Genomic DNA, 24087 nt, shown 5'->3' with positions numbered 1-24087 from the left:
TATGTATTTTAGCCCATCCCAGAATATTAAAAATGGGCAGAGAGGGAAAAAAAAAAGTGAAAAAATGTGTGTAAAACTTTGCAGAAAGCCTCAGAAGGAAATAATGTTGGTATCAGTTTGGGATTGAGACACCTTAATGATTGTTCCTCAAAAGAAAAAAAAGCTTTTTTTTATTCTGATTGTAGTAGCGAGGTGGTTATCAGCATGGACTCAGGGGCCGGGTTGTCTGGGTTTGGATCCAGCTGCATGACCTAGGTGGTATGCCTAATCTCTGGTCTCAACTTCCTTGTCTATAAAATGGGTATAATAGTGGGGTCTACGCTGTGGGGTTGTGGTGGGATTAACTGAGTTAACCCAAGTGCAGTGCTCAGAACATGCCCCAGACACAGCAGGTGCTACATAAATGATAAATTAGGGAAAATCTTAATTCAGACAAGTGCAAAGAGGGAAATTAAAGCTGTACAGCCTTCCTGTGCAAGCAAAAAGAGGCTGGCTCCTAGGCATAACAGCTCTTTTCATGCACGGAGCTACTAGGAGCAACTTGCCATGCTTTTAATGACTGAAGATGCTTGACCATAATTTCTTTACCCACTTGGCTATTTTTATGTATTTAGGTGGTTCTGAAATTTTAACTACTAAGATGTTTTAATATTTAAATGGCTCTTCCTTGTCCCCTTTGAATCCAAGTTGTGCATCCCAGCTGGCATGAGTCTCTGTCTTCCCTGTGCTGCTTTTGGGACCAGCATGGGCACTGAAGCATGGGCTCTAGCCATTGAGGTTAGAGCCCAGCTCTCACTCAGGCTCTGTGTCTCAGTTTGCCCATGAGAAAATGGGGATATTAATAGCACCTTCCCTCCTAGGATTGTTGAGGTTTAAATGAGATGATGTATTAAGATGCTTAGCACAGTATCAGGCACCTGGTAAGTATATACTCAACGAGTGCTCTTTTGCTGTTGCTGGTTTTTTAGATTTGTATTTATAAAACTTACTGCATGGCATAATTGTCTGCCTATATAGCTGTCTTCTGCACAAAACTCTCTTCACTGTGGTCTCCTGACTTAACCACCTTTATTGTTGTGGTGTGTTGCATAGGGTCTGGCCCTTACCAGTTGCTCAGTAAATGTTAAATGGATGAACAAATGGATAAATAATGAAGTGTACATTACCCAAATACAAATCACTTATATAATGGGAGTTGAACATATGTAGGTGCTAAAACATAAAATAAAAAGGCACTGCCTTTGATTATTGGACATATATTTCAGACACTGCTGGGCTTTCATTTAGATTTTTAAAATTACACATAAGGGAAGAGCCTTGGAGATAAAGATTTCAGTCAGCAAATCCTAAAGGGGAACCATGCCCCATGATACGCTCAGCAACCAGATTGAATGACAGGTAAGAAACTTGGTTCAACCCCAGGTAAGCCACAGTGGGCCCACCGTGTGCCAAGCACTGCACTGGATTCCCAGGGTTGAGACAAAGATGAGGAAAATGAGTCCTGCCTTTGAGGGATTTGGAGTCGCTGGGAATTCAGTGGTTCCCCAAGCTGGAAAAGCAAATGATTTTAAGAAATGACTTAAATGGGAAGATACGTGGACCCTGATGTCTCCAATCCTGGGTTAGCAATGGGTGAGATCTAGCGTTGGCCCATTATGCATGCTGTAGGGAAGGTTGGTAGGATAGGGTTTTACGAGTAAGTACTGCCGAGAACCTACTTCCCCCACTTAAAGCTTTTGAAGAGGCTGCTGGGCAAACCCGGTTAGAGTTCCAAGAAAGGAGTGGTGCCCCAGGAAGCTTCATGTTTTAGTTCCCTGGCATGGACTGCAGAACCCCTCTTCAGCATGGCAACAAGCAGGTGATGGATGTCTGTTTCTGAGCCCATGACTGGTAGAAACCAAAGCCGGTTAGAGACCTAACTTGGACCTTTAGTGCTTGCCTGGGCATTTCAGAAGCACTCGCTACCAAACACCTTGTTTTCCTCAGTCTTGATTTAAACCTTAGGAGATGGGTTTGTTAATTATAGTTTAAAATGGTTTGAATTTTTTGGTAAGTTTTTTTCCCCCTTGGGTGTAAACTGAATCTTCTAGAAGGTACTTTTACAACGTGTTGTTATAGTAAAGGTTGTCTTTAGTTCTTTCAGAGATTTCCTTTATTAACAAGTTGAGCAACTCTCTCAGTCTGGCAGCAGGTCAGACAGACTTCACTTTTTAAATCTTTCATCTTAGGGTGGAGAAGGGAGGGGCTGATGCCCGAGCACGGCTCTAACTGGCCCTGACAGCTCCCGACACATCCTCCTGGCATGAAGGACTGCTGTCATTGATGGCATTTATTCACTTCTTGAATAAGTTCAGGGCTCCCCACCCCCCTATGATGTAATAGTTAAATGTCCCTCTCTATTTGACCTGGCCCCTTCCTTCATCTCAGCCATTTCGTCAATTAGTTAGCCAGTCCTTTGAAAACATAACACCCCTGCCCCGTTGAGTAGCTCGGCGGCTGGTTGGGGATACAGACGTGCAAACCAGTAATAATATACTACCTTGCCTAAAGCACTAGCTCCACCATGTTGACTGGACCTTCCAGGACAGAGGGGAAGGCAAGTAAAGATTCAGAGAAGGCTTCAGAGGATCAGATACTTGAGCTGGTGTTTAGGAATAAGAATGCTCACCAGGCTGAGGCAAGCTCAGGAGGGATACACCAAGAAAGGGAACCACATTTGCAAAGGCAGGGACATGTGAAAGAGTTTGACTTTTTTATGCATGAATGGACCATAAGAAATATTTATTTGGAGTATGAGAGAGAACTGAGGTTGGAAATGTGGGTGATAAATAATATTGACAATTATTGCCCCAAGGGTAGGCCGATTGAGAAAGATCAACCCCCGATGTTTGTTGATGTGTGGAGCACAGGGCCTTGTATACCATGCCAAAGAGTTGAGGTTGTAAGCAAGAGAGTGCCATGATGAGATTTACATTTTGGAAATAAAAGTCTTCGTCTTCTCTTAGTCTTCATCATGGCATTGATCATTTTATGCTCCGACTCTACCTGATCCTTTTCTCCCAGTTCCAAGGAATCCATTTCCCTCTGCTGGATGAGTTGGCCATATCACACCTGATAGGTGGAGAAGGAAAACAGTGGAGCTGGCATTGGAATAAGCTGGGCATCTGTCTTCTGTGCATAGGAAACCAAAGCCGTGGACTCTGTAGGTTCCTGCAGAAAGAGACCTGGAAGCTTGCACCATCCCTGGTCCTTTTCCATCCAACAGAGCTTTTGTCCTTCTTGTTGTTAGCGGTGAACGTTCATCCCAGGAGGAGGCTAAGAGCTTTGCCAGCTCCCTTCTCATCAGGAGATGAAAACAGCAATAAGATGAAAAATCCTCCCATTTGCACAGTGTTCTAGTTTGCTAATGCTGCAGAATGCAAAACACCAGAGATGGATAGGCTTTTATGAAACGGGGGTTTATTTCGCTACACAGTTACAGTCTTAAGGCCACAACGCGTCCAAGGTAACACCTCAGCAATCGGGTACCTTCACCAGAGGGTGGCCAATGGCATCCGGAAAACCTCTGCTAACTAGGAAGGCAGCTGGCGTCTACTCCAAAGCTCTGGCCTCAAAATGGCTTTCTCCCAGGACGTTCCTCTCTAGCAAGCTTGCTCCTCTTCAAAACATCACTCACAGCTGCACTCAGTTCCCTCTCTTTGAGTCAGCTCATTTATATGGCTCCACTGATCAAGGCCCACCCTGAAAGGGCGGGGCCATGCCTCCATGGGAACATCTCATCAGAATCATCACCCACAGCTGGGTGGGGCACATTCCAAACAAATCCAACCAGCACCAAAACATCTGCCCCACAAGACTATAAAGACAATGGCATTTGGGGGACACATGACATTCACACCGGCACACTCAGCAATATCCTGGCTTATCCTCACAGTGCACCAAACAATCCTCACTTAATTGGAGCGGGTTTAGGGGAGAACAGAAAAGACACAGTCACGGTCAGCATTTCCCGGAAGTAGAAGGTTTCACCTTCATAACTTAACTGGATAAGTCATGTTAAATTGGGTATGCAGTCACGACAGGAAAATGAGGAAAATGTTAGTCTCAACAATGCATGCCTGAGATCAAATGCCTATGCCAAGAATCCCGGCTATGGTGGAATTCTTTCATTCTCCAAAATAAATTTTGCGAAAATAAAATTGCATATTGTCATAGTGGAGCAAGATGAAAGTCCAGCAAACATTTGTATCCCAGAGCTTTCTAGAACACCTTTGTTGGTTGCAGAATTCCACAGAACACCCATCTGCCCTGGACTCCATTCAGGGTGTTTTATGTATCAAAGGTGTCCTCTGTGCCAGGCCCTAGATCTGAGTGTTGGGGGGCTGGTATGTTTTGTTGAGTGTCTTTTTTCTCCTTTTTGCCCCAGCAGCCACTCAGATGGTTTGAGCTACAACAGATGGCAACTGGGCTTTTGCCTGGGGGGCCAAGGGGATAGCCAAGGCCTTCTCTGCAGGCTCCTGGTCCCGGAAGCTGCCTGGAGACCTGGGGAGTGGCCGAGTTGCTTTGTGGAGGTCTTCCAATCTGCTCAGTCACCCCAGGAGGGGAGGCTCAGTGGCTGCTAAGGGGAGGTCGGGAGGAGGATGACACTCCGAGTTGATTGGGGACGCTGCCTAGCGTGTGCATGCTTCCAAGCCAGCTTCCCTGTGGTACTCAGTGTTCCCCCAAATAGGGCGGTTGCTAAGAAACGAGGATGAGCTCAGAGCCTGGGGAGTGCCATGACTCTGTGTTGAGGAGATTGCTCCTTCACTCTGTGCTCAGCTGCCAAAGCGCCGGCAGCCTTGCCAGATCCACTTACGTCAGGCTGTTGCCTAGGCCCACGTCTCGTCAGGTTTGCCAGCATGAACACTCCTGCTTCTGGGCTTTTCGCTGCAGGAAAATTTAGTGGTTGTGTAGGCAAACTGACAGAAAACCTAACGTTCACATCATACCACCCACCATCCACCCGCCACCCAGCTGCTCCTCTGTTCGGCCTCTTCTCCACCTCCTGCCTTTGCTCAATGGCTTTTCTGAGCTCCTACCCCAATTTGTAACATAAGGAGGGGAAGCGAGCATTTATTGAGCATTTGTTTCAAGCCAAGCACCATGCTAGGTCTTTTTACACTGACTAACTGTTTTCTAACTTGTAAAACCCCTTAGTTCATGGTGAGGTTTGGACCCATTTTTAGAGGTGGGGATACTGGGTCCACCAGACCCATGATGAAGCAGCTAGTAAGTGGCAAAGCATCTAGCCTTGGTGTCTTTTTTGTTTGTTTGTTTGTTTGATTAGAGAAGTTGTGGACTTACAGAAAAATCATGCATAAAATGTAGGGTTCCCATATTCCACCCTATAATTAACACCTGGCATTGGTGTGGTACCTCTGTTACAGTTGATGAAAGCACGTTTTTATAAAATCGTACTCTAGCCGAGGGGTCTTGACCCCAGGATCCATGCTGAGGATTGTGAAGCTGAAGGATCACACAGAGCCAGAGCCTTGGGCCCCAACTGGGATCCTATATTCCTAATACTGATAATTATCACTCCAAGGGCAGGCAGAGAGAAGACGCCAACCCCCAACATTTGTGATTGAAATGATGATGTCAAAACTGTTGGCAGGTCTCCCTGAGCTAGCTGAAACTGAGGTGGTGGTTCTGGTGGGCTGGGCCATCCTGGCAGGACCCCCAAGGCATGTCCCTGTGGCCCTAGAACATTCCATGCTTGCAAATGATACTTCTTTAAGAAAGCCAGATCAGAGCACTGTTCTCTTCTGCCCGTGAGCCTCCCCAGTTCCTCATGGCCTCCAGGAAAGACTCCACACTCCCTTCACCACTGGCCCCAACACTGCTTGTCTCCTGAGCCTCCCCCAGCACCACCATCCTCACTCAGCATCTACTCAGACCTGGATGCCCCCCGGACACTGGCCCACTCCAGGCCATCCTTTGACTCATCTCTGTCCTCGCCTTGCCCTGCCAACCTCTCAGCATCCTTGCCCTGGGCCTGCCCTGCTCTGTGTCCCCTCAGAGGGGACCGTGCGTCTCCTGCTGTCACCTTACCTCACAGGGCCGGGGGCTGTTCTTCCTTATCATCCTCAGCATCTCTGAAGTATGTGGGGTGTGGTGGTGCAGAGTGAATGCTGCATGAATGAATAAGGAACCAACAAACACACCTCTACCCACAATAGAAGGGAGCCTGCCATCTTGGAACGTCAGCTCTGGAAAGGACCTGAGAAACCATCTTGCCCCTCCTCCCCCTCCTTGGGCAGGCAAGGAAACCGAGGACCCGAGACGTGAGGTGACTTCTCAAGTAAATTGATGGCAAAACCAGGACAACAAAGCACCACCTTTTGCTCCTGACATCCCCACACCACTGTCTACATGCTGGAGGTGCCATTGGAAGTGCGAAGGTCGTTGTGAGCCCCTCCCTGACCCAGCAGGGGGAATGGGGCAAGATTTGTATTTGGGGAGTCGTTTTACATTTTATTTTAGTAACACTTCAGAGGCATTTGAATAAAAATTACCCTGGAGTGTTTAAAGAGAGCCAGGAGGGTGCTAGGACTCCCAACCCAGTGAGATGCAGCAGCAAGCGGAGAAGGGAGGTGGAATAAATGCTGTTGAAGCCAGTCAGGCCAGCAAGGCCCGTCTCCTCATTGGCAGCACCCGCCAGATACCACAGTTACACGAGGTGGCCAGTGTGAGGAGCCTTCTGATTCCAGCCCATCCAAATTTTGTGAGGGAATTTATACCGCAGCTTACCAATGCCAGAGAAGAAAGAAATCTCAACACAAAACCCAGGAAAACCTCCCTTGGGAGTTGGTGGAGTCAGCCAATTCCGAGGCAGAGTTAGAGCCATTTATCGACAGCAAGTTATTCTTAGAAGTTTGAAATGGGTGTGAGTGGGTGGGTGACTTTGTGTGTGTTCTCCAAACTTAAGCTTTAGACAGAGGGGACAGCACAGCCTTCACTCAACCCCATGCCTGGGACAACAAGCAACAGCGAGAAGGGCAGCTGCCACCCGTAGGAGAGCTCATTGCTCCACTGCCTTCCTGCCCCTGAGCAGAGATGGCTTTACACAGGGTGGGGTGATGTGGGAGCTGAGGTTGCTGGGTCCAAGTCAGGGTTCTCCAGAGAAACAGAATCAACAGGTTTGATATACAGGCATAGATCCTGCTGGTTTAATTGTGCTTCGCTTCATTGTGCTTCGCAGATACTGCGTTTTTGACAAATTGAAGGTTTGTGGCAATCCTGCGTCAGGCAAGTCTATGGGCACTATTTTTTCCCACAGCATGTGCTGACTTCATGTCTCTGTGTCTCATATTGGTAATTCTCACAGTATTTCATACTTTTTTCATTATCATTTTATCTGTTAGGGTCTGTGATCAGTGACCGTGGACGTTACTATTGTAATTGTTTTGGGGTTACCATGAGCACTGCCCATGTAAGATGGCAGACTTAATTGATAAATGTTGGGTGTGTTCTGACTGCTCCACCCACCAGATGTTTCCCATCTCTCTCCCCCTCCTTGCACCTGCCTGTTCCCTGAGACACAACAGTGCTGAAATTAGGCCAAGTAATAATCCTACAGTGGCCTCTAAGCGTTAAAGTGAAACGAAGTGGTGCTCTCACTTTAAATCAAAAGTTAGAAATGATTAAACTTAGTGAGAAAGACACACTGAAAGCCAAACCGGGCCTCATGCGCTAAACAGAAAGTGAAACAGCCTTATTGCTGATACGGAGAAAGTTTCAGTGGTCTGAAAAGAAGATCAAACCAGCTGCCACATTCTCTTAAAACAAAACCTAATCCAGAGCAAGGCCTTAACTCTCCTCAATTCTATGAAAGTTAAGAGAGGTGATGAAACTTTTGTATGATGCTAGCAGAGGTTGGTTCATGAGGTTTACGGAAAGAAACAGTCTCTAAAATGTAAAATTGCAAAGCGAAGTAGCAAGTGCTGATTAGAAGCTGCAGCACGTAATCCAGAAGATTTAGCTAAAATTGATAAAAGTGGCTACACTAAAGAGCAGATTTTCAATGCAGATGAAACCATCTAGGATTTTCATAGCCAGAGAGGAGAAGTCAATGCCTGGCTTCAAAGTTTCAAAAGACAGGCTTAATCTCTTGTTAGGGGCTAATGCAGCTGGAGGCTTTAAGTTGAAACCAGTGCCCATTTACCATTCTGAAAATTCTAGGGTCTTTAAGAATGATATTAAATCTACTCTGCCTGTGCTTTATAAATGGAACAACAAAGCCTGGATGACAGCACATTTGTTTACAACATGATTTACTGAATATTTTAAGCCCACTGTTGAGACCTACTGCTCTGAAAAAAAAAAAAAAAATCCTTTCAATAGATTACTGCTCATTGCAATGCACTTGATCACCCCAGAGCTCTGATGGAGATGTACAATGAGATTCATGTTGTTTTCGTGCCTGCTAACACAGCATCCATTCTGCAGCCCATGGATCAAGCAGTCATTTCAACTTTCAAGTCTTATTTAAGAAATACATTTCCTAAGGCTATAGCTGCTGTAGACAGTGATTCCTCTGATGGATCTGGGTGAAGTGAATTGAAAACCTTCTGGAAAGGATTCATCATTCTAGATGCCATGAAGAATATTCATGATTCATGGGAGGAGGTCAAAGTACCGTCATTGACAGGAGTTTGGAAGAAGTTGATTCCAACCGTCATGGATAACTTTCAGTGGAGGAAGTAACTGCAGATATGGTAGAAATAGTAAGGGAACTAGAATTAGAAGTGGGGTCTGAAGATGTGACTGAATTGCTGCAATCTCCTGATAAAACTTGAATGGATGAGGAGTTGCTGCTTATGGATGAGCAAAGAAAGTGGTTTTCTTGAGATGGAAATTACTCCCAGTATAGATGCTGTGAGCATTGCTGCAATGACAACAAAGGATTTAAAATATTACATAAACTTAGTTGGTAAAGCAGTGGCAGGGTTTGAGAGGATCAACTCTAATTTTGTAAAAAAGTTCCACTGTGGGCAAAATGCTATCAAACAGCATCACATGCTACAGAGAAAACTTTCGTGAAAGTGAGAATCAACCAATGTGGCAAACTTCATGTCGTCTTATTTTAAGAAAGTGCTACAGCCACCCCAGCCTTCAGTAGCCACCACCCTGATCAGTCAGCAGCTGTCAACACTGAGGCAAGACCCTCCACAAGCAAAAAGATTATGACTCACTGAAGGCTCAGATGATGGTTAGCATTTTTTAGCAATAAAGTATTTTTTATTTAAGGTATGTACATTGTTTTTTTAGACATGATGTTACATACTTAGTAGGCAACAGTACAGTGTAAACACTTATATGCTCTGGAAAACCAAAAAATTTGCATGAGTCGCTTTCTTGTGATATTTGCTTATTGTGGTGGTCTGGAACTGAACCCACAATATCTCCAAGGTATGCCTGTATATATATTAAGAGATTTAGTTTAAGGAATTGGCTCATGCAATTTGGGGGGCTGGTAAGGCTATAGGGCAGCCTGGCAGCCAGGAAACTGGCAGGATTTGATGTTTCAGTGCTGTCTCCGAAATCTGTAGGAGAGGCTGGCAAGATGGAAACTCAGGTGAGAGGTGATGTTGTAGTCTTGAGGCAGAGTTCCTTCTTTCTTGGGAAACCTCAGTTTTTTGCTCTTAAAGGCTTCTAGGATAAGGCTTGCCCATATAATCCAGGATATCCTTTACTTAAGTCAGCTGATGTTAGATGCTAATCTCATCTACGGAATACCTCCACAGCAACATCTAGCTAGATGTTGGCTACCATAGCCTGGCATATTGACACGTAAAATTGACCATCATAGGCCCTTCCATAGATGCTCCTTAGGGTGGCAGGTGTGAGGTGAAGATGCCCCAGACTATTTTGCAGCAGAGCTCAGCACCCCAGCCAACTGCATGGCTGTTCCTCCGGCTCAGATGGCAGAGAACTGTTTGGGGTCTGTCGGTGCCCACCTAAGCAGGGATGCCTCGAGGACAGAGGCCAGTTCACTTCTTTTTCTGTTCCTCATAGCCTAGTACAGAGCCTTCCATAGGAAAATGTCTCTGAAACATTTGTTGGAAGAATCTGTGTATTGAAGAGAAGGAACTTTAAGCAGGACTCTTTTTTATTTTGAAATACTTTAAAACGTACAGGACAGTTACAAAAATAGTGCAAACCCCATACAGAGAACATCAACATAACCCACCCCCTCCTTCCCCTTCAGATCCACCTATTTTAACATATTTGAGCATGACGCTCACCGTGATTACTCGTTCTGGCTTTGGAGAGAGGACGGCTCAGGTGTTGTGTCAGGAAAGAGTGAGTTAGCCTGTGGCAGGGAAGGGAACCCAGAACAAGGCTCTGAAGAAAGGGTGTTGGCCGGGAGGCCTGCGGCCTGGAGACGGGCCTGGGCTACTCACCACTTGTGTGAGCTCAGAGCTCAGAGCCTCGGCCCCTCGTGTGTAAAATGGGGCTCAGGATCCCTGCTGTCCCCAGAGTGGGGTGAGGCTTAAGTGAGACCATGCGAAAGCCCTCTGGAAACTGGAAAGTGAGGTACCTGTGGAAGGAATTTCTGTTACTTTGAAGGCAGGGTACAATGAAAAGACAGTGTGATAGAACGAGCAGTCGATAACAATTAGATCATTGCTTGCCGTGCAAAATACCACTGCGTGAGAAGGCATGTTTTGCGGCGCTGTATGAATGGGGCACTTACGCACATGGATCCTTTAGAAAAAAGAAGTCTGTAAGGTATTTTTTCTTCCCATTTTAGAGGTGACCAAACCGAGGCTTAGAGGCATTGAGTTAGTTTCCTCAGATCGTGGTAAGTGGAGAGGCTGGGATTAGAACCCGGGTCTATCCATCCTGGAGCTCCGTCCACTCTAGCACCTGGCCGAGTCTCATAGCTCCGAGCTTCCTGCCCTTCTCCCATTCCCCTCATCCTGTGGACATGCCGTGACTTAGAGATGGGCTTCCGATGCCCAGTCTGCTGAGGTGGGACCACTGCATTTCCCTATGGGATGGGCAGAGGCAATTCTATTTCGAGTTAAAGAAGAGCCTTAGGGAAAGTTGGTTGCTTCCTCACAAAGAGTTAGAAATAAGTGATCTTGAGCAAGGACCACGCTTGCGTGGGGATGAAGCTGGTTTTCCCAGGCACTCTGCACTTAAACCCCACTATTACTTTGGAATGCAGAACCCCTTGGTCTTGGCAGATTAATTTTAGTGGCATCCTCTGGGCTGAGTGCAGCTGCTTTTCTTGGAGAGGGTGTGGTAGTGTCACCAAAAAGGCTTAGGCTTTGACTTTAGACAGTTTGGGTTCAAACCTCAGCTCTACCTGTGTGATCTGGGGCTAAGCTTGGGCTAAGCTTTTAGAACTTCTTTCTTTCTTTTTTAAAAAAAGTCTTAATTTCATAATTAATAGGTTTTAAAGGCATTTTTTATTTGAAAGTACAGATAAACAAAAAAGTATCAAGTCACTGGTAATTCAATGTATTAAGACAACTTTTAAAGACATGGAAAGATTGTATGGCTCTCCCAATATTTAACCCACCCCTCTGTGGTCAAAAATGGGAAATAACCTCACTGTCCAAGCAAGAGCCTCAACTTCTGCATCTTTAAAAGGGGGATAGCAGGTGGTTGCCAGGGTGCCAGGTGGCTGTATGCATACAGCCCACAGATGCTTGCTTTTTCCCCTTTGCCCTTCCTCCCCACGCTGTCCTTTCACGTAGGAGATCCACAATGATACGATGAAGGTGCCAGAATAAGTCCACAGTCCAGGGTGTTGGCTCAGGACCTGAATTCATAGGTCCTGGTTCCCCAGCCCCAGAGATATTGGGCAGAGACCATCAGGGCCGGCAGCTCGGCATCAGCCAGGAGCCCCGAGCAGAGGCCCGGCCAGAGCAGGCGCCCGCAGCTGGGCTGCTCTGTCTTGACAGTGTGTTTCCTGCTCTGAGAGGCATCTGGGAACAGTTGGGTTCCACTGGAGTGTCTGGTTACTGTCGCCACCACCTTAGAGGGTCTGACGTGTTGCAGGCTGCGATTGCAATCTAAGCAGAACGCTGGAAACCCACGGTTGTGCACATCTGCCGCTCCCTGCCCGTCCCTGAATTAATTCGATTGTGTGCGGTTTTCTTCCCATTGGATGTCAAATGCTGACTGTGTTAGGCATGACATACTGGAAGCTTTGCACCTATTTCTTGACTGAACCCAACTAAATAAAACATCATGTTTCCCCTGCATGGCTGAGGTATGTAAACCAGATGCAGTTCTGTCTGCTGTACAATGGAACGTTACCCAGAACTGGTTAAAGCAAGTAGGAGCTGCACATCCTTCTGAGAGATTTAATTTGTGACTTTTGTCGTTAGAATTGACAGAGGGTGGTTTTTTGTTTGTTTTCTTTTGTTTTTGCTTAAATGCAAGTGTAAAAATAATGGTGGTTAATACTAATAGCTAGCATATATCATCGTGTGGATGTGTTGGGCATTCTGCTATAATCTTTATATAATCTTTATATGGATTATCTCATTCAACCATGAGGTGGGCAGTAGGTTTGGTCCCATTTACATGTGAGGAAACTGAGGCACATGGCTAGTAAGAGAGGGGGCCGACATTCGAACTCAGGCAGTAACCCTGGAACCCCACCTTTAACCCCAGAGGCAGCCCTTCTGAAAGGGTGAAGTGGGTATTTATTGAAAAAGTACTCTCTACTCTGTCTCCCTTACCCACCTCTGTTGCCAGGGTAAGAAAAAGCCTGAGCCATCTGATAGGAAGCATCTTTCATACAACCTTTCCTTCTGACGTGGTGAGCTGCTGACGTTTCTCAGTTTTGAAAACGAGGGAGGAAAGTTGTGCAATCAGAGAGCAGAGGGCCTGGAGTTCTAGGGAGCCCCCAGATCATGGAGAACCAAGGGGCCCAGAGCCATAGCCATGGGGAACTCACACTGGTCTGGCTCTTCCCGGGCCTGGGATGGGGAGGTGGGAGGTCGGACTGGAGAGAAATGCAAGTTCCAATAACAAATCCAAAGCCACACAATGACCTCAGACCAAAATCAGGTGGCGGACCAGAGGAGACACACGCAGCAAATATTTGCTGAGTAAATAACTGATGGATAAATGCAATTACAGTTTACTTAACCCTCACTGGGACTTTCAGTTTAAAAATGCCAGCCAAAAAGCACACGCAAATCCATGTACGGGATGCATCGGCTGGAGCGTTGACCAGCCTGGGGATCAGCCGAGAGTCGGCCTCCCTCACTGGGGTTAAGCCTCCCTGCAGTTAGGGTCATTCATTCAACAAACATTTAGTTAATTTATTTAAATATTATCCTAATAACATTATATATTAAGAAGGCAAGTTCAATTCAATAAGCATCTCATTACCCAGCACTATATACAATTTTTAAAAATTGTAATACTTAATAGAAATATTGCCACTATTTGGGGTTATTTACACACAGCTCCTGCTTCCTCTTCCAAGGGAGGAGAAGGCAGAGTTGACTGTGTGTATATATTTAAATACACCCACGGACATGCCTTTTTTATAGGTAAACTTGTAACCCCCGAAGGCAGCATGCAGCACTGAGGGAAATGGAAGTACGACCTGCTCTCTTGGCGTTTTCTGTCCTGTTAGGTGAAATAACTGAGGGACAGTCTTCTGGGATCACTGGAGTGGCAGTGGTGGCTGGTGGGTTGGGAAGGGCTCCTTGACACACGTCTGCACAGAGTCTTCCCCCAAAAGGCTGGCTGCCCTTTAGGCTCCTGTGCTCTGAAGGCCCCACCTTGGATGTGGTGATGGTGGGATTAATTTTGATACCTGATCTTCCACTTGCACCACTTGGGATGTGTTTTTAGGAGGATGTTCCTTCCTGCCCCCAGAAGTCTGTCCCAGCCTTGTTCCCTGTAACCTCACACACCGTGCCAGGTGAAGAGGGCACCCTTTTTGTAAAGACACATTCAATGGGAAATGACAAAGAGGCTGGTCCAGAGAACGTCCAGGCAAGCTGAGTACGTCAGCGGTGTGCATTTGCCTCTCTCAGGCCTCTCTGGAGAGTCACTTAGCTCAACCGGACACACGAGCATTGGTCAGGTTGCCAGGCAACTGGAAGTAACAAATACTTAGGAGTCTGGGACTGAATGGAATGGAAACCAGACTTTTCTAAATAGCCTCATCACTTTCATAATAAGAGCTCCCAGCGAGCATTCTTGGGTCTGGGCTGTGTGAGGTGGCCCTAGTCCTGCACCCGCTCTCCACGGTGCCCAGGAGCTCAGGAGGCACACCAGCTTGTGATGGCGCCAACTGCCTGTGACTGCTCATCCCTAAAATGGGGATAATACTCAGGAGTCGATGGTCATCGAGTTCTTAGTACAGAGCATGACAGATAACATGTCCTCAGCAAATCCTGCCTATTATTACTCCCTCACCCTAAGTTTCCTCAGCAAACCCCTCACAGGGGCAAATTCTTGGTAGGGAACATCCCTTCAGAGACCACAGAGAGAGATGAAAACACCCAAGCCCTCGATGTGCTACCAGGGTCTGTCCTGGAAGATAAGCAAGAAGGGGCTGTCAGCTTGGTTGCTGGCTGCACACTTCCTCTGAACCCACCTACCTTCCTAATTCTCCAGTCATGGACATCCTGGCAAGGGGCTCTCCAGAAAGCTGGGCTGCAGCGCCCTGACCTTCTTACTGCACCAGACCCTGCCCTCTTATCACCCAGTTCCATTCCCAGCCTTCAGCGCTTGCAGAGGTTTCAAATTGCCTTGGTCGCCAGATATAATCTATCTTTCTCCTGGTGGTCTCTAGAAAAGCAAGACCCACCCTGGTCCTTTCCCAAGACTGTCGCCTCCACCTCTTGGTCAGCTTATTAAATTGTCCCCGTCCCAGTCATTGTGTCGCCTTTCCTCAGAAAGTGCCCAGTAACTGCCTGCAGAGGCAGCAGCTGGTGAAAGGCACATCTTGCTGTGGCTGAGTTCAGTGCCCTTCCTATGGGCTCCCTTTCTTTTGGGGGGGGGGTGGGGGTGGGAGGGATATGGCAGTTGCCATCTAGTTGTAAACATTCCCACTGTCTTCCATTTAAACATGTAAAATACTCAGGATTTCTCATGTTCTTTTTTTTCCCAACAGCTTCATTGAGAGATGATTTGCATACCATATACTGCAGCCATTTAAAAGGTGCACTTTTATGGCTTTGAGCATATTCAGAGCTGTGCATCCATCACTACCACTGATTTTAGAACATCTTCATCACCCCCAAAAGAAACCCCGTACCCTTGTGTTAGCTGTCACTCCGCAAGCCCCCTACCCTGCTCCCAGCCCTTAGGAAGACACTCATCTGCTTAACATGTCTATGGGTTTGCCTATTTTGGGGCACTTTGTATAAACGGAACCCTATAGTAATGGCCTTTTGTATTTGTTCCCTTGGACGTAGCGTAATGTTTTCAGTGTTCATCCACATAGCAGAATATATCAGTGCTTAGTTTCTTTTTATTGCCAAATCATATTCCACTGTATGGATTTACCACATTTTATTTATCCATTCACCAGTGATGGATGTGTGGGTTGTTCCACATGTCCTTTTTAACTCACTAGGGCCCAGCCCTCTCTCTGAGATTGCCTTTCAATTCCCAACTGCTATTTGAAGAGGATTTTTATCACAATCTCATATTCCTTCTTGGTTTACCCATGAATGTAATCCGTACTGAAACATTATACTCTGAATACCCATAACAAAATTAAAAGCTGTTTTTTTTGGTTACATTTAGTTTATGGAGACCTGCAGAAGAAATTATTTTGACCATACAGTTTCTTTTTTTCTCTTCTCTTCTGTGGAATATTTAGGTTCTAAAAATTCACTCAATTTAGATGAACCTTCAAACTGAGGATAAAATTGTTTTCCCCTAGGGAGAAAATATTATGAGCTAAAAACAAGAATACCTTAGAATTTTAGCAGAGGAAGCAGTAGCACACCAGGCGAGTGGCTTTCTTTTTATAGAGAGTGACTATGTGGGCCAGGCAGGTTCAGCAGCACCTTTTTTCATCTTTTCCTGCTGGGAGTTGAGTTTTCCAAGTGTGCTCTCTTCCCAGGCCCGGTGCTTCCCAGCAGAGGCTCTGCCAGGAAGCGATGAGTAGAGATCTCTTTTTTTTTTTTTAATTGTGGTAACATATATACATAACAAAATTTGCCATTTTAACCATTTTTAAAAGTGTAATTCAGTGGTATAATTACATTTACAATGTTGTGCTATCATCAACACCTTCTAACACCAAAACGTTCATCACCCCAAACAGAAACTCTCTACCCATTAAGCAGTAACTCCCCATCCCCTCTGCTCCCCAGCCCCTGGTAACTTTTAATCTATTTCTATCTATATGAACTACCTATTCTCGATATCTCACATAAGGAAATTATACAATATTAGTCCTTTTGTGTCTTTCACTTAGCATAATGTTTTCAAGGTTCATCCACATTGTAGCATGTATCAGCACTTCCTTCCTTTTTATGGCTGAAAATTATTCCATTAAGTGAATAGATCGCATTTTGTTTATCCATTCATCTGTCGATGGCCACTTGTGTTGTTTCTACCTCTGGGTAATTGTGAATAATGCTGCTCTGAGTATCAGTGTACAAGTATGTGTTCGAGTCCTTGCTTTTAGTTCTCTGGGTATATACCTAGGATTGGATTTGCCAGGTCATAGGGTAATTCCATGTTTAACTTTGTGAGGAACCACCAGCCTGTGTTCCCCAGTAGAGCTTTGACGCGTCACGAGTTTCTCTGCAGGCTTGTAAGTGGTTTTCCGTTTTGCTAGTGTGAGTGCGAGAATGAGGTCGGCTGGAGGAGGTGGGCTTCGGTGGGTTAAATTGCAGCCAGAGCTCCAAGGCGGCCGGGCAGGGACTTGTTCGGCTTTGAGACAGCCGTGTCCTGCGTCCCCTGCGTGCCCGTGTGCAGTGAGGTTTCACGGGGAGCCAGGTTGCTGGGGTTGCTGTGCTGACTGGGGACCTTCGTCCAGGCCTTCGACTCCTGCCCCGAGGAATTCCTCCTTGACGTTCCAGAGGCCAACGTGTCCTTCCCTCTCCACAGCTCGAAACTTTCACTTCTAGGCTTTGATGACTCATTTAAGGGGAGGGAAGGCAAATCAGAAATGCTGTAATGTCACAAGAGGGTGGGCAAGAACATAATGTATTTATGAACCAAACTATGTTCACAAAAGGAACATCAAAATTTGATTACATTTATTCTCTCCTTGGGGGTTCTTTGATTCTCTCCCCCCAAATTTCTGTGGAAACGTGAAAAAGCTTAGGCTTCGAACAGGCAGATCTTGGTGGGTTTTGGGCAAATGTGTCCCCCTCTCAGAGTTGGTTTTATGTCACTAGGATGATGCCCCACACCCTACAAGAGGGTTGGCATGAGGACTAAATGAGAACGCATGGGACACCTGGCACACAATAGGTGCCCCATAATTGCTGTTCCTAAAAACTCTTCTCCCCAAATTGTTGTTTTTGTTTGTTTGTTTTACCCAAGTTTAAGGGAGGAATAGTTTTATAAGGAAATATTCTGAGACCTTTTCCCACAGGATGGCGCTAGGTTCTTTGCATTTGACCTTGGACCCAAATGGTAAAGCACAGGGTGAGCACAGTAAGCATTTGAAAGTTATTTGCTAAGGTATCGATTTAATAAAGCTAAAGAGCAGTTCAGCTTTTAAGATAAAGTCTCTTCTCCCAAAGGGGTGTGAAACTGTTAGCAGTGATTATTGTTTTTCATTTACATCCGAATGTTTGAGGAGGAGAACCATAAACCGAAGAGCCAGAAAGAGATACCAGCAACTTAAAATACTGTATTTGTCCTGTAAATATCCAAGTAGACAATTTGTTTTTCCTCCAGCGGCTTTCTTGGCAGAAAGTTCAAAAGGAAAAAAGGGATTTAAGAAACGTTGTGGTGTTTGGTGATAATAACTTACATTTATAAAATGATTTCCAGCTTACAGAAAGCTTTCACATTATTATGTCATTGAATTCTCACAACTCCCAGAGGTAGTAACACAATACCATATTACGGTTAAGGAAATGCTTTCTCTCCGACTTACTACCATGTGGCTGTGTGGGTTATTTAAGTGCTCTAAGCTTATTTTCCCTAATTTTAAAAAATGGGAACAATAGGACCTTCTTCGTGGGATTGCTGTACAGATTCTATGAGATAATATAAGAGTGATATCAACCACATAGTATGTGCTTAATAAATAGCAGCTCTATTAAGTATAATAATCCTTACTTCACAGATGAGGGCACTAAAAATGACAATCAGCTTGCCAGAGGACACACCGCTGGTAGTCGCGGAACAGAATGCAGACCCAGTTCTTTTGCCTCTAACTTTATTCCTCTTTCCACTACGTTAGCAAAGATGGTAAATCGGGAAGGCTTTGGTGCATCCGCTGGCAAAATTCACCCTTTTAATGAATCCCTTTGTTTCTCTGCTGCATTAATATTTTAAATATCTACTTTTATGTTCACAGAACATCATCAAGAAGGTGATTGGGCAGAAGTTTGTGTACAAGTTTGTCTCTTTCCCAGAGATCCTGAAAATGGATCCTCACACAGTGGAGATCAGCCGGGAGAGCCTTTTGCTGCAGGACAGCGACTGTCAGCTGCCTCCTACGGGCCGCGAGGCACACAAACACGGGTTGTCAGCCCTCAAAAGCACCAGCCGCAATGAATACATCCACTCAGGCCTCTACTCATCCTTCACCATTAATTCCCTGCAGAACCCACCAGATTCTTTCAAAGCCATCAAGACGGAGAAGCTGGACGAGCAGCCCGAGGGCAGCCCCCCTGTGGAAGAGGTCACGACGGTCATCAGGTTTGTGACCAATAAAACCGACAAGCACGTCACCAGGCCCGTGGTGTCCCTGCCTTCCACGTCTGAGGCCGCAGCCGCATCCGCCTTCCTGGCCTCCTCCGTCTCAGCCAAGATCTCCTCCCTAATGTTGCCAAACGCTGCCAGCATTTCATCCGCTTCCCCTGCCTCGTCCCGGTCGCCCTCCCTGTCCCCCAACTCACCCCTCCCTTCTGAACACAGAAGCCTCTTCCTGGAGGCCGGCTGCCATGACTCGGATTCCCTGGAGCCCTTGAACCTGTCGTCCGGCTCCAAGACCAAGTCTCCATCTCTACCCCCAAAGGCCAAAAAACCCAAAGGCTTGGAAATCTCTGCACCCCCACTGGTGCTCTCGGGCACCGATATCGGCTCCATCGCCCTCAACAGCCCAGCCCTTCCCTCGGGATCCCTCACTCCAGCCTTCTTCACCGCACAGGTAAGAGCCATCCGTGGTGGAAGGGAGAAAGAACAAGCAAAGCAACTTCCCGCTGTCCTTCAAAAGATAATCCCCAGGACCCGTGTACCAATCCACTGTGTAAATGTGAGGGGAAGTTACTTTTCCATCTTCGGACGAAGGCATCCACAAGATAAAGGTTTGGTGTGTTGGTTGCATGAGATGCTGAAATGGTTTCTTGCTTTTCGTGACCTAAAGTGACTGTAAGATGTAGCATGTTCACTGGCCAAATAATTATTTCCTGGGAAAGGTTGAGCAGACCAGTTTACATTTCAAAAGATGCTTAGGGGGCTTTATGACATTTTTATGGCAGACTCCTCTCTGGGGGCACTTACTAAATGGCCATTTGTTTTCTGGTAGCAAGAAAAGAGATGTTCACAGATATCACTGTTGAAATCATCAGTGGAGCAGTGGTTGTTCTATAGTCTCTAGTAGGAAATGTAAGGGCCACACCAAGCAGTGAGGAAGAGATTCCTTGCCTGAGAAAACCCAGATACATTTCACATGGGAGAGGAAAACAGACTCATGGAGGAAAAAAGTCTCCATTGTTATTTACCCTAATGAGAATGTGGCCTTTTCCTTTAAGTAAAATATGTAGATCCGTGTTCTTGTCCAGATGGCAACTGCAGGATAAAGATAATATAGGTGCCAGTAAACCATATTTTTGCTTCCCTTTGAAAATGTAGATGCAATTTAGCAGAAGTTGAGAGCATTGGCTTTGGGGGTTTTTACAGATCTGGACTCAAATCCTAGTTATACCACTTAGCAGAAGCACAGTGACTGTTGGCAATTGCTTGCTGAGCCCTTTCCACACCTGTGAAATGGATTGTTGTGAAGATTAAGTGGGATAATGGCCATGGTAAATGACCGACTGGTAGGTACTATTGTCATAGAGCTTTGTGGCACCAGTGTGGGGGGCATGCTTTAAGCAGGTAGGAATTCTCATTGCCTCTGCCTCTGTAACCATTATCATTGTCAGCGTCGTCATATATTGAGCTCTTCATATGTGCCAGGCACTTTACATGTGCCTTGGCTGCTCAAGCAAATACCATGCAATGGGCCGGCTTAAACAATGGGAATTTATTAGCTCACAGTTTTGAGGCTAAGAGAAATTCCAAATCAAGACATCATCAAGGTGATGCCTTCTTCCCAAAGACGAGTGCTCTGGGGCTGGCTGCCGGTGATCCTTGGCCCTTAGCTTGTCACATGGCAAGGCACGTGGTGGTGTCTCCTCGTCTCTCCCTTTGCTTCTGGTTCTGTTGATATTCAGCTTCTGGCTGCTTTCTCTATGGCTTTCTCTCCCTCTCCTGTCCTGATTGGATTGGGTCACACCTTATCTGAAGTGACCTCATCAAAAAGTCCTACTTACAATGGGTTCACATCCACAGGAATGGATTAAGTTTAAGAACATGTTTTTCTGGGGCACATATAGCTCCAAACCAGCACAACGTGCATTGCCCTATTTATTTTTCATAGCAGCCCTGTGATGTAGATACTATGATTATCCCGTTTTCCAGCTGAGGAAAATGAGGCAGAGAAGTAGAGTCACTTGTCCTAGGTGGCATAGCCAAAAGGTGGGAAAAATAAATTTGAACCCAATTAGTCAGCCTCCAGAGTCCTTGCTCTTAAAAGATGCTCTTTACATTCCCTTTGGGAAAACGTCCTGTTGACTCTGATTGTGATGGCGGTTCAGGGTCCCTGGAGATTTTTTAGGTCGGTAAAGCAACCAAAAGCAGCTCTTTGCCATTTTCTTCCCTGTGGCATTTCCCCAACTGATCAGGGTCCGGGGATTTTGTGACCACTCAAGCTTGGGAGCCGGTGGCCACATGCCTGCCGCCATGGAGGGCTCAGTTATGGGACAGGCTGAGCATATGTGCTCTTAAATTGGGCATCTGCCAACAAAGCAAAGCTGTCCATCGACTAAGGACTACCTAGTAAAACGGCTCTGACACAGTAGCTCTGAAGGAAGCTAAAAGAAGAAACTTGAGCAATGGGGTTGCGGTGGACAATCTCAGGAACTTGTCTCCCAGCCTCCTCTGTGTTCACAACTGTTAAGGTTTGGAGACGTCTAAAGCCAGGCCAAGACCAACTCTGATTTCAGATCTGCCTTCTCTGTCAGCTTGTATCACCCTCTTCTGGGACAGATTGTAGCTCCATAATCATCTCAGAAAAAGAGTTTAGGACTTAGATACTGTGAATTTAGGGGTGACTCCCTTCAGTGGGGCTGAGGGATGGTATGGCTAGACTGAGGGGAGGAGGCAGTTTGACATGAGATAGGGATAGAAGGCCAAAGAAAACAACTGATGCAAAGCTCAAGACCGGAAAAGAGAACATTCTAGAATGGCCTAAAACCAAGGAGGGAAAAGCATCAGAAAGCCAGGATGCTTTCATAGACACCCTGTGCCTTGGGCAGATGCAAGTAAACAGTCCTCAGCCAAGTTGAGGGTGGGGCCCTGAAGTTTGAGTTAGTACCAGGAAGTCCAAGAAAGGTGACTAGGGCTTCCCAAGGGGAGGGAGGCAAAGCAGTCTGGACACAGGACAGGCAAGAGGAAGCTGGACGGAGGCCAGGAGAGGGCTTTTGGATCAGAGGAGGGAGGCACCAATAAACCTGTTTAAAGCTGAATGATTCACAGTCCACTTTCTGAGATGCTGGTGTCTCAGGATTCAAACCCACCTTGAAATTCACTGACGTTCCGGGAGAGTCTGCTGTGGAGGTGGGTGGCAGACGGAGGAAGTCAGAAGGTAATGAGGGAGGAACCAGAGAGAGTGGAGAAAGGGCAGAACTCAGAGGTGTGTATTCAAAGCTGAATTCTCTCAGCCTGTTTTACCCAGGGGTTTTCCCCTGACATCAGACAGGATGGTCAGGCTAGACCCCCTGGTGGTTTAGGATTGGGGAGACCTGGAGTCAATGTAGGATTTGGATTCTCAGCGATTCCCTCCCCCAGGAACTGTGTCAGGGGTGTTCTAGAAATGGACCCACCAGCCCCGCAGGTCTCTTGGTGGATGGTCCAAACAGCAGGACTTCGAAGGGCCACCTGGCTCAACAGCCTGTCTTCCATAGAATTCCCCAAAATCATCCCCAGGGGACAGGAGCGAAAGGTCAACTCTGGGGGTTCTTTTCCCATGTGCGCATGGAAGCCTCACTGCCGTGGCTCATTTGTTTCCCTCCTGCCTTAGCACTTTTTTTTTTGTCACGGAAACTCCAGTTTCCTCTGTGGGGTGTGCTGTGTGCAGTGTGATACTGTTCGCACATAAACATTTGGCTACCTGTGGGAACGTCCTAGAAACTTTTCCTAGGTTGGCTTTAGAGGAGAGGGGAGTTGTGCTGTAATAACTCAATACCCTGAAAATGAAACTCCCAAGAGCAGTTATTTCAGCTAGAAACATGACAGGAAGAAGGGTAGAAGTCTTAGCATGACCACCGTGTCATGTGGCTACAGTTTCCGCTGGGAACGTTGTTAAACTACATACCTTATATAGGCCCAAATTCTTAAATCTACAGTGATGTGCATACAAAATCACCAGCCTGGCCCACTCCCCAACCACCATCATCACCGCTCCCACCAAAAATATGTGTGTTACACCTACTTGGACCTACCTGCACAGAGTGAAATTGAGAGAGATTATGTTTTAGGGATGCTTTTAATTCATAAACAAAGATTACTAATGTAGACAGACATGACAACCACCCAAAGGTCCTCAACCATGGGATATGAGGAACTGAAAAACTAGAATAAAAAAGCCAGCTACGTGTCAAGGAGCTCAGCCACTGAAGTCGTATTTGACACTTGCTAGAAAGGCAAGGATGTTCTCTCTGATGGCATGATCTACAGAAATTGGGACCGAGTGGGAGGAGCCAGGATGTGAAAGCCTCTTGGTTCCTGGCCAGGCATGGAAGCCCGAAAGGTGCCAGCTGGAACTTCTGGTTCTCTGTATCTTTTGCACACTGGTATCATCTGTCCCTCTTCCCTCCATTTGTCCCTTCCGTTCAGTCTCCGACTCCTATCTCTTAACAACATGAAGTGAATTCAGAATCTGAGGCTGGCACATTGCATTCCCTTTATTTATACCAAGACGTCTGTTTATCTCCAGGGGGAAGTTTAAGATGCTGAACTCAGGTATGTGCTGCACAGGTCACGAACTCACCATCAGAGTCTGCGATTGCATGCCCCAGGATGTTTTATTAGCAGCAGTCTTGGACTAGCACTAACTGAGCAGAGATAGCCTACTGAGGAATGAAACGATACCACCTCCCTCTTTCATTTACTGGTTGTTGTGACAGCTTTGGGCCAGTATCATAAAATGGGAATTTGGAATGGAATAGATGCATGTGGTGGGGAACAAGTAGGGTATATTTCATCCTATCCTAGCATTGGGGTGATTTCTCATCTTATTGTCTCTTTTGTCATTATCACCAAAAGGAAAAAGTTGGTTTTTTTCCCTCCTAGAGGTAATCCAACTTTCCTCCCACTCCATTACTCTTCCCCAGTTCAGTTTGTAGCTCTCTCCCGACACGGAGAGGATGTCCTTTTAGGAGCTTTTTACAGCAGAATAATTTCACTGTAGAGTTTCATGAGATTTGTTGACACTTCAGCTGTAGGTTCTTGGTTCCCAGTGCTCTGGGGTAAACAAACCACAGTAACGCTCCCCCTCTTCGTCTTATCCTGGGGCCCGTCTCCTCTTCCCTCTCCTTGGCCTTTAATGTTGCTCCTTCAAGGTTCTGCCCCTTTGTCCCTGTTTCTGCCCTT

General features: G+C 46.2%; 1 protein-coding gene across 2 annotated transcripts in view; it reads left to right on the top strand.

The window, feature by feature from the left end:
- The window catches only part of ELK3 (ETS transcription factor ELK3), a 67471-nt gene that overhangs the window by 30085 nt on the left and 13299 nt on the right, over positions 1–24087 (top strand). For both annotated transcript variants that reach the window (XM_037845733.1, XM_037845734.1), the window contains exon 3: positions 18527–19321. In XM_037845733.1, coding sequence (XP_037701661.1) covers positions 18527–19321 — 795 coding nt within the window. The remainder of the gene's footprint in view (positions 1–18526; positions 19322–24087) is intronic.

Source organism: Choloepus didactylus, chromosome 8 (assembly GCF_015220235.1).
Source record: "Choloepus didactylus isolate mChoDid1 chromosome 8, mChoDid1.pri, whole genome shotgun sequence".
NCBI lineage: Eukaryota > Metazoa > Chordata > Mammalia > Pilosa > Megalonychidae > Choloepus > Choloepus didactylus.
The sequence above is the reverse complement of the archived record's forward strand: the minus strand, read 5'-3'. Positions and strand labels throughout refer to the sequence as shown.